Genomic DNA, 13,428 nt, shown 5'->3' with positions numbered 1-13,428 from the left:
TTCCATTTCATGACCACAAGTCAAAGTCAAATATAGGTAGCATAATAGGCTGAGTTGTGCACTTGCAGGATTTGTTATGTTATATTAAACAAGTAGATCAAAAAATTCAAGGAAAAAAAAAAAAAAACGCAACAAAGAAGGTTTCAACAGAAGCACGGAGACTGTGCATTTAACTTTTAGGCCACATGCATGCACACACACTTAGCATTGCTTTTTTATGCATTATTAAGGACTCGGGGAGAGCAAATTAGAATATAGGCAGTGGTAATAGAAACAAGAGCGTGAAAGGACAGAGTTGCATCCTGTATATGACAGCCATAGAGTTACTTTTCTGGAGTGCACAGGGGTATTAGCAAAAAAATTGCCTGAACTTTGCATACATTTCGATCCGCTGACGACCAGGCCAAGTTCCGCAGAAACAACGATGCAGGTGACCTCATTCTCGTGGCCAGTGAGGGTAGCTCGTGGTGTTGGGATGTCTGGAATGACAGTGAAACAGAGAATTCACATTTTACAATTTAAAACAGTGCAACAGTGCTACAATAAAAATGATTTTAGGCAATACTCACTTGAGCCTTTTATGATTTTTAAAACAAGGAATATGCCTTATTAGTGCTCTGCTCCGACTCCAGCTAGACCAAATCATCATCTCAACACCCTCATCCTTTCCTTCAGTTAGATGTCACTTAGAGAATTATATCTAGCAAACAACCTTCTCTCTTTCTTTTGTTGAATGCACAACACTGAATAACACTGCACTTCAGTTACAGAACACCTAAAGTTCAAATTGTAAGCACAGAGAGCAAAGTATAAAAGAGCAGAACAAATTATTTTCACATGTCCACTAAAGATAACACATTGAAGGTGTTAAATAAATTAATGAGGTTTTGCATCTGCAAAATGTGCTGCAAGCTACCAAATACACTGAGCCAATGAAGAACAGTGGTCAAAATTAATCTTGGCTGCTTGAGTTTGTTTAACAAGAGAACAAATGTAAGTATAGAGGCATTTTTGCACTTAGATCCCACTGGAACGTCACCAACAAGATGATCAGCAGTCAACTACCATAGCCATAGCCACTAAGCCATTGTGGCAGGTGAAGGGCAACAATATTTAGATAGAACACTATTTTAGCTTAACAGAATGTAGCAGTTCAAGCTGCAAAATGTACACAATAAAAAGTGCTCACCAGGGTTCGCATTGTCTCCAGCAATGGTCTGTGTTCGGGCATTCCAGTGCCAGAGCAGCACAGTGCAGTCCTCGGAGCCGGATGCAATGTAGCAGTCGGAGGTGATGTTGCACTCGGACCTCGCCAAGCACGTCACCACGCCAAAGTGTCCATACACTATCTGGATAATCTTGGCTACAATCAAACAAATAAAGCTACTCTTAGTTATTCTGTTATTTCTGCATATGTTAGTTACATTTAGTGCCACATTAAATGCAGCACTTAGTTAGCGGTGGTATGAAATCTTTATTTTAAACAATGATTTATGCCTAAATGATGCTAGCAATGAATAACTAAACACAGGGGGTACCGCCAAATACTGCGTTACTATATATGCCTCATTCATCCATCTAGAAGTGCCTGAGTAATAAACACAAATTTCCCGCTCCTCTATTTCTGATTAAGTGTTTTTGGTGGCTCCATTTGGCACTCTTAATTGGCAACAGCTAGCTGGTATGAAGCTAACATATGAGCCCATGAAGGTGCCAAGATTCATAGGGACGAATGGGAAAGAGGGCATGCTGCTGGAAGATTAAGACCCCTGCTCCTCTTGTGTGTGCTCCTGTGCACACATATTACCCTAATGATGTAAGGACACTACTGGTAAAACATAGAATTACAACTGGCTAGCCTTTGGCTACACTTCAAAAAGTAACTACACAAAAGTGCTGACCTGACTCAGTGGCGAAGACACGAAAGCTCTTGTCCCAGAAACCACAGGCGACGAGAAAACGGCTGTCCACCGTGGTGACGAAACAGCCGCTGCGCATGCGCACGTGCTGGCTGAATGTGTCACCCAGGTGCCGCTTGTGCGGTGCCACGTTCATCACTGCAACACACCACAATATGCAGTTAAGAAAAGTTTGTATCTTTATTCCGTCTCCACCATGATCCATGCGAGCTTTTAGATCTGCTGCCTACACGAGTGATCTGAGTCAACCGGAAAGCTGTAGTGCTGAAAAATCTTATTGGCTAAAGCTTTAGCGATGCCAGTGAGCATACAGGTGTACACCTAACCTAAAAAGTAGTGGTAGTTTCAACTTCTCATGTTTTAATAAGCTCAGACAAGACAAAAAAAAGAAGGCGGTTGCGACGGCCAGCCGGTACACAAGTGACTTCTGCTCATCAGACATCACTATATTGTTTGTAAGCATATGTCACTTTGCTAATCTTTTACTAAGAAAAAAAAATATCACAGTTTCACTATAAGGGCGAAGCAATAATACGATAGCAAAATGTTAGAATATTACACAATGTGTAAGACTCATAGCTGTAGTGGCAGTATGAATTGAAGTAAACGTAATCTAAGTACAAATGAGCTGTTCTGCTAGGGCCCTCTGTATAAATCCTGCCATCAGATAATTTCATTTATATTTATTAATTAAAGCCCATGTCTTTCTTAGCGACTTTACCGTCACTTTTCCGTATCGGGTATGTTTGAAACCTCTTTCCTGGGCTGATCCCGGAAGTAGTGCACAGCTGTGCCAATAAAATTACATCATTTTAAGGCTTGAGCTCTGTTATTGTTTCGCACTTTTAATATTTAAGTCTGAGAAGACTTAAGATAAAAGGCACGTGCTGTCAATGTTTTGTTTCATGACATTTCTTTATGGACTGTCATTCTCAAAATTCTGAGGAATAATTTTGTCAAGAATGTAAGATCTGGTCTGAGCAACCTTAGTGATAGAATGGTGTGGCAAGATAACCCGCATATACTGCATGCCATATAGCATGGCATGGCATATAGCATACATATACCTAAATATATACGGAACCTCACAGCAATGATGACGGTGAAAGTTCGCTTAGAGTGTCCATATAATGCTAATGCACTAATAATGGTATATTTTAGGCTGAGCTATTCCAAGATAGCTGAATAAACTGCTAGGAAAGAAATACAATTAAGAAGAGCAGAATATATATGAAATTACCATAGAAAGAGAAACTCCAAGGTTACCAGAGAATGACAAAAAAGCAACCACCACAAATCCACTCATAGCTTACAAGTGGTATTGGCCACTCAAACAATGACTTCACGGCATTGTGGTTTTATGTGCAGGTAGCCTTCAACTAATACACAAATAATGAAGTACTCAGGTGAATTAAGTTGCTTTAGCTAACGCACACAGTGCCTGTGCTGCTGCTGCAGAAGTTCTGTATCAAAGCTGCATGAAGGCTGCTGAGCAGTTTTCAAGCTGACAATACTACTGCGTTTCCAGAGTATGGAATCCGAGAAGAAACAATATTTTGTCACAGCCTGTGCACCTGCCCTTGACTAGTTAAAAGGTACAGATGACACTTCTCCATACATTCATCTTACCGCTCACATAAATTCCACTTTGTGGTGCCGTCATAAGAAAATTAAACTTGTTGCAATGTCTGTGCTCCGAAAGCTTGTGCTAAGTTGTACATCATGCAAAAAAAAAAAAAAAATTAAGGAATCTAGCTGCCCACAAATTCTGACTTGTGCCAATATTTAAACAACAAAAAGCACCATCACAACCAAGCTTTAAGCCCATGTGGTTATGCAAAAAAAAAAAAAAAATTGGTTACAGGTACTGCAGAGAGTGTATCACTTACTAAGCAAAGGGTCCATGGCGAGGGGCAGTTGATTGGCCTGTGGCTGGTTTGAGTCAGAGTAAGTTGGTGAATGCATGGGTGCTGCATGAATGGTAAATAACAGGAAGTTGCATAATTGATATTACTAGTAAAATGAACACCAACAATAGCAACATGCAACCGGATTCTTCCTGGATAGTTTTTTTTTCTTCAGTATAATTTGTGAGATAGCTGGTGTGCTTGGCTCATGCCCATTAAAGCATTGTGGTATCTTTGGATGCAGTGCAAGCCAATAGCCTCTGCTAGCATCAAACCACAGCACTCTGCTTCATAGAAAACTGTTTTATTTAGTCAAATTCATGGCCAAAGCTCATCTAAATGGTGCAGTATTGAATACGTAACAAGAGACCAAGTAGCAAGAACATATTTAAGAAAAAAAGCTCACCAACTTTTCTGGTAGAGCACACTGCTCATTTTACCCATAGCAACACATATGTCAGGTCTGTCATTAGATTAGAAGTGTAGAGTCGCCAATTATCAATTAGATATTGTGACAATTGTGAGGTGAGGGTAAGCAAATATCTGTGGTGTCATGGTGTCGCTTAGAGCCTTTGACTGCCATAAATTAAGCAACACTACAGTAGACTCTGTCACAAGAGGGTAGCAGCTTATGCTTATAAAGAACCCCGTCAAGCTTTTGAAAGTGACCATGACCCATTCTTTCTTATGTCTGTGCCTCCAGGACCAGTTCATTACTTACAAGAACGAACTTCTTCGCAACTTCATTCACTGACCATAATTGCTCATTTCTCATGATTACCATGGCAACCAAATGAGGTGGTCGCAATGCACTAACAGAATTTGCAAGAGCCATAAAAAGAACAGAACACATGGGAATTGGTATCTTCTTGAATACACTCTCTACAGGTTCAATGTAGTTGCAGTAGTTCCTGTTACCATTCATTTCACATTTCTGTTCTTTCGTGTTACTTGACAAGTCTTTGTACAATGGCTCAACTTCACAAACAAGACACTTCTGACCAAGTTGCTATGACAGCACATTTATGTACAACTGAAGTGGACATGTGTCAGCAAGCTTAGACAGTGACCTCAAAGTGGCAAGCATGGGCCGTATTCTGAAACATTCCACTTCGGCGATAGTTCGCCTAGGCGACAATTTCGCTTTCAGGCGCGCGCTGATTGGCTGGATGAGCAAAAGTGAATGACGTTGGGCTCAACCAGCAAATCAGCTCATCCAATTTTGCTAAAACAGCCAATCAGCGGGCGCCTGAAGGAGAAATTGTCGCCTAAGCGAACTATCGCCGAAGCGGAACGTTTCAGAATAGCAAGGAATGGAACTTTTCAGAATTTAGCAAGAACTGAAGTATGAGCACTTACCAGAGTAATTGCAATTCCACCGGTTGACAGCAAAGTTCTGGTTGCAGGTAACAGTAACAACTGAGGGTAATGGCAACTGTGGGTACGTGTTGGCCGAGATGTGGCAGATGGGCGAGTTGGACAGGAACTTCATAATCATGCACAGCTCCTCCGTCACTGGTGAGAACATCATTGGGCTCTGTACGAAACGGTCAACAAGCACAGCATTGTGACGCACAACACTTCTCATACACTCCTTGTCTACTAGTACTCACAATGTGCATCGCTGAGCTGCGAGGAGGATGTGGTTCCATTAGAAGCTGCGACGGAGTCTGGCCGAAGTTCTTGATCTGGTTCTCAATAGCCTTTCAGAGAGTGAGAAAAAGTAAAGGAGTGTAAGTTGCGTACTTGCCAACTCTACTGAATTTTTCAGAGTTTAATAATTTGAAATTGATTTATGATTCTATGAACAGGGTTCGTACACAATATTTGGCTGGAAATTCAAGGACATTTCAAGGATTTCAAGGATGCAAAAAGGCAGAATTCAAGGAGTGTTAGCGTAATTTTATTTCCTCACATGACTTAGGAAAGGAGCCCTATTTTCGCATTAATTTCTCTTTCAAGAGCTGTTATCTCCGCTTCTTTTTCTTTGGCTGTTCGACGTAAACTTCGTCGCCTTTCGCCTTTCTGGTGGCTCTTCAAGGCAGATTCCCCCATCGTTGCAATGTCGACCGTCTTCTGACATTATGCGCACATTGCTCGATAAGGATTGCTTGGTTCCGGTCTCACCCAGTGACGATAGTTCGTATGTTGCAGCCACGCAGGCTGAAACTTGCACTTCCCGCCTGGCATCTTGTCAAAGTAAACACACAACGCAAACGCGAACTTCACTGAAATGGTGCGCACGAAGCCGACAAACGGCCCGACTATAGTACCTAAAAGACACATACTAGTGTGCCGAGAGCGGGTGTCGCGGTAGCACCGAGTGTGATGCCTGCCGCCACCGGCCGCTTGGTGTGCTGCACTTCGAGACTGTGCCGGACCATGCTGAGACATGGGCGGACTTCAGGCAAGACACGACGCGAGTCTCCCCATTTGCCCGGCGATCTGCCTCTTATGTTCTTGTCCCAATCCGCAATACGTTCGGGGTCTGCGGACGCGCTGGGTAATGAGATGAGCCGTTTCTTTCCGCGTCTCTGGGAAATCGCGGTTTCGCGACCTGTTCAAAGTTTCTTTAGACAGACGAGTGCACACATAGATGCAAAAAACCCACTCACAATAAGAAAAGACTGCAACGAAAGCGGCAGCAAGGCGAGAAATGAACTAAGCATTGCAATCGACGCGTAGCAATCAACGCATCGCAAACGAACGCGAGTCGAACACCGCAGGATTTAGCATGATGCCGACAGGCATCGCCGTCTGGTGGCCCGCGGCGGCAGGCATCACAGCCCGCGCCACCGTCCCGCGTTGGAGACTCTCGGTGGACGGCACACTAGAGTATATTCTAGGCACTATACGCAAGCCGAGCGAGCGATATGTCACGCATTGGATTGGATTTCCAATGCATATTAGTTGCCAGACGACGTAGGGGCTGCGAGATTTAAAACCGAGACTTCCTGATGTTGCCCTTTAGTCAACACAGCTTGTTTTCATGGGCATTCGTAAGGGAAAGGGCCTTAAATATCAGCATGACTTGCGGAGGTACATCGTTAATTTCCTCTAGCGGAACAAATCCCACGGGATTTTCAAGGATTACAAGGAGCCCACGGGTATTCAAGTACTTTCAAGGGCCCTTGAACTTATACTGTCAATATCAAGGATATTCAAGGATTTCAAGGGGCTGTGCGAACCCTGCTATGAATGTCGAGTCAAGCTTTACGAAAAATACCAATTGCGGGAAAAGTTTCACTAGGCTGTCTCGGAACCCTCCGTTGAAAGACTTTTGATAGTGAAAGGACAAAAGCGGGGTACTTGCTTCGAGCAAGTTTATATAGACGAGTTCCTGAAGCACGCAATATCGGCAACAGCAAAGTCGCTGTGACGTTAAAAACAATGTTTTACTTGTTAGTATTTGCTGTGCCAAGTTTGTTGCTGCTTTTGCGCCTTGTCTAAAGATAAATTTTCATTAATAAAGTGCATATATAACCCTGAAAAGGCACGCACATTCAAAACATGCTTTAAAAAAATATGTGTGCTATTATTATCTGTTGGCTTCATAAACATGACATGTAATTCAAGCTTGTAAACTGGACATAATCCATGCCTACCACCACTAACAGAGAGTCCTGCGCCTGAATCACAATAAATTTCTGCCACCATTGCAGATGTGCAGCTGGTGTAATGAACTTTTAAGGAACTTCACTTTCTTACACTATGAGTTGTCTCTCAGTGCATTGTTAAAATCTCACTGTTACTCGTTCAATATTCTGTCTCTGTCATTTTTTTCATGACAAACACAATATTTGAGAAGTGTAGCTTGGCCACAATGCAGAACATGTGCCGAGTTTTGAGCTTGGATAATACACTATGTTTTTTTAGCTGTCTAAACCTTGCACAAGAGCACTTACTAATGCAGACTGACAGATGTGCATCACTGCAGAGGAACTGAAATCTTGGCAAGTTCGTGTATGTTCAAACTAGAATTCTCACTCTTAAAGAACAATACAGAGGAAGAAAGGTGGGACAAGCAAGAGTTTCTGCCTGTTACTTGCTTTCATCAGTCTGCCATTCCTTGGTACTGTAATTTCAAGTAGGAAAATCCACCAAGTTTTCCAAATTTTGATTCCCCTTCAATGTTAATTGCTCAGCGGGCATCTTCTTTTTGATGTTTTATCAATGTCGATTGCTTGTCCAACTTTCCCGCGTAGTTCTCTGGCACTACAGCTCCAAACATACGTCTAGATTCTGCCACCCAGCGTGACCATTGTGACTTCAAGCCAACATGTGGATAGGATTATCAAAAACAAGCACAAATAAGTGGAATATTTCATCCAAGGCATCGTAAAATTGACCTGCTTTTTATTAAATTTACTTCTTACATTCCTCTTTATACCATTTCAGTGAAACCTCGTTAATACGTAGTTGGCGGGGAATGTGTGTCAGGTAAGCAATAAGCAATGTATTAATTAACCGATAATCGCAGATGGTAAGAATTGCGAGCAGGCAGTAAAACATCTGTGATTTTCACGGACTGCCGTGGCAGCCTTGCAGTGATGACGGCATCCTCAAACTCAGCAAGGTTGCGAGCCAATTTCTCCATCAGGCCCCTCTTCTCTGCGAACGCCCTTATGACGGCCAACGCACTAGCAGCGTCGGATACGGAAGGGCCATCATCCACGCCATCATCCATGACGACGACGTGGAAGCGCTAGAAGCTGTGGGAGCAGGAAACACGTCCTGTCTACCATGTTTTGACGTCACTATCGGTGGCGACTGCAGTCTGGGAAAGGATCCGTCAGCCGCAATTTGGATACCTATGGTCTGCGCGCACAACATTTCACTGATTCCACGCTTGTACGCGCCGAAAAATGAAATAAATATTACGCACTAACTGTTTGGTATGCGTTACGAGGCTACAGCTTAAGCGGTCAGTCAATACATTAGGCTCAATGGCGACAGGGCGAGGGTTTCGTCGGGACTATATTTAAACCAGAATTACCTGTCAAGCGGGTACGTATTAATGAGGTTTTACTGAAGTGGGTATAGATGACAGTCCACATACCAGGAATGTGGCCCAGTCTATTGAAACCCTAGAATAAAAATTTATGCAATGCATGCGCTACCCTGTGATAAGCAACAATTTTGATGTCTTCTGTGTTGCCAATCTCATTGCTGATGAGAGTTGCAGATATAAATGTTCCAGTACATGCCGACTTAGAAATATGGCTGTGCTGAAGGGCTCATGGATATGAAGATCTATGTATATCAAATTACTATGTTTATACAGTCGATTTCTGTTAATTCGATACTGGCGAAGCTGACGAAACTGGTCGAATTATCCGGCGGGTCGAATTAAATCAGACAGAAAAAAACGCCGAAACACGCCGTTGATTTATTTGGCAGTATTGCTATTAAAGTTAGCTTAGCCCCAATGCAGATGTGCTATGCGGTGAAGCATACCATACAGAAAAAAAGGTGCCAATGTTACAGCCAATAGCACGTGTCCCTTAATTTACACACGTACATGCGCCGTGTCCGGTCACAGTACGAGTACCGAGACGCCTAATACGTTTACTGCCAGGCCTTCAGAGTTACTCCACGCGTACAACATCCCGTGACGGTGGCCCCTTCCATTCTTGGTATGCTTCACCGCATAACACGGCTGTATTGCGGCGACGCTGACCAGTCAAGTTGAAATTATCCGGCGAAGGCCAATTTTGAGATAGAAATAACGGAAGTTTGGGCCCCTAGAAATGTATGGGCGCCGGCCGGGACCTCCGGTCGGGATCGAATTAACCGAGAATCGAATCAACCGGAGTCGATTTAACGGAAGTCAACTGTAATCAAGAAAGCTCGAATGCCTTTAAACCCTGAAGTACTGTGACAAACAGATTGTAAAATTTTACAAGCAAATAGGCAAAAGCAACACCGCCAAATTCACTTAAGTAGAGCTGTCACTGCTCCCACCAGTGCCTCGTAAAGACAAGGTAAAACAAACACGCAGAACAATGAAGTAAGCACCAAATATGTCAGCTTGGTCATGTTGCCTGGCTGCACACTCTACAAGAGCCACACAACTGCACTATGAGAGCCAATGGGCACTAGTGTGAAGACCACACCAGTGCACACACTAACCTCCTTCATGACAGTGTCCTTCATGTTCTCAAGGTCTACGCTACCTTCATAGGTCAGGTAGTAAAACACATTGGTACTTCTCACAGCTTCTGGACCTGCGTGAAGAAAGACATGCACACATGTGACAATTTTCACCGAAGTTAAAGCATGCGGTGTGAAATATCCTGTCACAAGCTGCACTATTTCTGTCACAACAGGCACGTAAAACGACTACAAATGTATTAGAGAAGATTTTGTGCCAACACCACATTCACACATGTACAGTGCGACCACAAATATAACTTGATGAGGAAGTGGGGGCAGGAGACGGTGCATTTGACAACTTCGTTGATGGGGAGGTAAGAAAAGAATGACTACAGCACGAATTAATGACACACAATGTAATGACATCCATGAACTTTGTGGGGATTGTGAGAATTGCCCAGTATTTGTATATTCTGCCCTCCTTGTGCCTCTCTTTTTTCAACCTGTGGTGGGACGCAGCAATGGCCAGACTGTCACACAACTGTCACTCCACCCCAAAGGGTCCCCAGTGGGTAGTGTTCGACGAAACAGTTGTGGGATATTGGCTCTCACTCTGGCAGCCACGTGTGGCACAATCGGTGTGGGGCGTGACCGCAAGAACAAGTGCAGAGAGAGACCTCTACGGGACAGTACAAGGTGTGTACACATTTTTCCCTCTTGACCACAGGCACCTTTGGGTATCCCTCGGATTTGAGCTCGTCCACAGTGCCCTGCACCTATGGCTCGCATACCTTGTGTTGCTCCTTTTCCAAATGCTAAGCCAGAGTGGTGCCTGGTGCTCGTGCGTCGCCGTACTACCCCAAGCTGTACTTATCGGAGGCTCAAGCTGACAAAGACTGCCCTACGCTCCACAACCTGGCCCGTTGGTAACCACGAAAGTATGCAGCATAGCTGTGGCGACACTTTTCCGTTAGTGGCCTGCCGTGGGGGGCCATTCTCCCACAGCAACCTGCTAGCAGCGTCCTTTCTGTGTTTTCGCTCTTGGCGCGGGAGCCTCTTTGTTACCCGTGCCGCTCGGGGCTGGGCGTTTGTACAGTGTTGGATGGCGCTTTAAGGCAAATAAACCTGTCTTCGTTAACTTAGGGCAATGCTGTTTTCTTGCAGCGCAGCACTCGATGCCCTTTAGAGGCTGGGCACGTGCATGCGATGGCTGGCACGGCTATGTGGCTCACTACAAGCCCCAAACCCGCAGTGGTCGGTACTATTGTGAGTATACTAGTCACAGTCACCAAAACTTGTAAAGGACAATAAAGCTAGTCTGATGAGCCATACATTAGTCGGACCCCTCACAGTATCATCTCCCCATTCCCTTCCTGTATGCAGAGTTGACACTCTCGCTATTCAAAAACGCGTCTCCTGCCACTCGGGAAGAGAGCTTTTCCACTGCGCTTAGTTGCTTAGTGGCTGAGCTTTCAGGCTGTTAATTCTGGCAGAGGGACCTTATTTCATTTCGATAGCAATTATATGGACACTCCAAGCGGATTTCTGCCGCCGGCGTCGTTGTCGCCCTGAGGTTCCGTATGAAGTCCAACGGCGATGAAATCGTCGCCGCGCGCCGTATGCTGTATGTGCTTGTGAAAGCGCGCGAGGGACGCGCGCTTTCACGGGGAGCAGACGCACGGGGGAGAGCAAACGCGACTTCTTCCTCGCGCGGGGGGAACAGAAGGGAGGGAGGGAGGGAGGGAGGGGAGGCAACGTTTAGCTGCGGCACCAAATGCGTATTTATATAAAAACGTTGCGAGGCGAGAAGGTGGTAAGGACTTCCGACGATGCTCGCCGAGTGTCCCGTTCTGATCTCGTCGAAAACCTCCGAGCCGCTGCTAGAAGCACCGGTAACAGTCACCAACGCCGCACGCGTTCGCTGCGAACGCGGGCAAAACGCCGACGGCGTCGACAACATTTCTGCGCCTTGCTGGTGCTGATACATGTATAAGTTTACACAGCTGATAAAACTACTAGCTCTATACTAATTTGCTATCGAAATTGACGCTTCGCCTTTCGGGTGAAACTGCGAGATTTTTTGTGGGAACAGTGATCAGCGCAATTTCTGGAACTGACAATATATCCGACAAGTACGCAACATCAATGAAGGAAAAGAAAAGTATTTTAGTGCATGCAAAACATGACAATCATGCAAAGTCAGTATGTTTAGAATTAACCCCCCCCCCCCCCCCCGCCCCTTTATACCGTGGCTAACAGAACTAAATCCTCTCGTTTTTGGACATTTCGACTTTTGTCATCATATTCTACACGCCCACGTAGCAAATTCACGGCTGTGTGTTTCCATCGAGCATCCGTGACGAAGGCAAGAAGTCCCATTGTTGAAAGGCTGGCTCGAGAGGCATCCCTCCTTCAACCAATGTTGATCTTTTCATGTGTATTGAGTAAAGAAGCGGCCACGTCCAATGCGAGCGGGGTGCAGATAGCGAAGCGATAAGCGGAGGAGACGTATGTGACCACCCGTGAACGTTCGCCATACTCCGGTAGGGGAATGACAAGCGCTGGCGTCGGCGGAGAGACCTGACGTGGGCTCGTCATCCTTCTCGGCTCACCCTCACACGCTTTCCCTCACAACTACACACAGCGCGCGGGGCGCGATATGATCTTATCGCACTTGAACTTTATACGAAACATCACGGTGACGGCAAAAATTCGCCTGGAGTGCCCATATAATTGACCACAACAAACGAAATGGCCAGCCCCCAAATGTGGCTTTTATTGCGATAGCAATTATATGGACACTTCAACCGGATTTCTGCCGTCGCCGTCGTCGTCGCCGTCGCCGTGAGGTTCCGTATAGATAAAATCTTCGCCGCGCGCCGTATGCCCCAGCGGAAGCGTGCGGGGACGCGCGCTATCACGGAGAGCGAACGCACTCAATCTCCCACGCGCAAGCAAGGAAGCGGAAAGCCAGCGCCGGAAGGAGCAGGGGGGGGGGGGGGGGGGCACTTCTCTGCCAACAACCGCGCTCGTCGCTCGTCCGCACAGTCTCTTATCTCTCCCACGCGCACGCAAGGAAGCAGGAAGCCAGCGCCGGAGGGAGCGGGAGGAGGGGGGGGGGGGGCGCACTTCTACGCTGCCAACAACCGCGCTCGTCGTTCGTTCTACCGCACCGTCTCTTATCTCCACACGGCTCTGACCTTTATTTCGCCGCTCAGTTTCCGTTGAAGCGATAGACCGCACGTACCTTCGCCCGCTGCCAGCGTTTTGACAGTCGTTGGCTGCAGTCATTCAGTCTGATCTATTCATGTTTGTTTGTGCGCGCTCACACCACGCTTGTTCATTCAGTTAGTAATAGTCGGGCCACATTTTCCAACGCACGCTACACCTGCAATGCTGCCCAGATCGGCAGTGCAGCACTACAGGTGTGTCCCTTCGTACGCGCTGCCCACGGTAAGCGCTTCTCATCAACACCACCGTTTCACACGCGCCTTCTCGTGGTCATC

The 13,428-nt window shown here is 45.6% G+C and overlaps 1 protein-coding gene across 2 annotated transcripts in view; it reads right to left on the bottom strand.

Moving 5' to 3' along the window:
• Positions 1-13,428, bottom strand: part of LOC119450006 (neurobeachin) — a 319,496-nt gene that overhangs the window by 7,387 nt on the left and 298,681 nt on the right. For both annotated transcript variants that reach the window (XM_037713337.2, XM_037713339.2), the window contains 7 exons: positions 9,959-10,053; positions 5,440-5,529; positions 5,186-5,363; positions 3,809-3,889; positions 1,902-2,057; positions 1,190-1,363; positions 381-479 (listed from right to left, as the gene is read on the bottom strand). In XM_037713337.2, the coding sequence (XP_037569265.1) occupies positions 381-479; positions 1,190-1,363; positions 1,902-2,057; positions 3,809-3,889; positions 5,186-5,363; positions 5,440-5,529; positions 9,959-10,053 (873 nt within the window). The remainder of the gene's footprint in view (positions 1-380; positions 480-1,189; positions 1,364-1,901; positions 2,058-3,808; positions 3,890-5,185; positions 5,364-5,439; positions 5,530-9,958; positions 10,054-13,428) is intronic.

Source organism: Dermacentor silvarum, chromosome 4, assembly GCF_013339745.2.
Source record: "Dermacentor silvarum isolate Dsil-2018 chromosome 4, BIME_Dsil_1.4, whole genome shotgun sequence".
Lineage (NCBI taxonomy): Eukaryota > Metazoa > Arthropoda > Arachnida > Ixodida > Ixodidae > Dermacentor > Dermacentor silvarum.
Note: the sequence above shows the minus strand (reverse complement) of the source record. Positions and strands in the feature narration are given on the sequence as shown.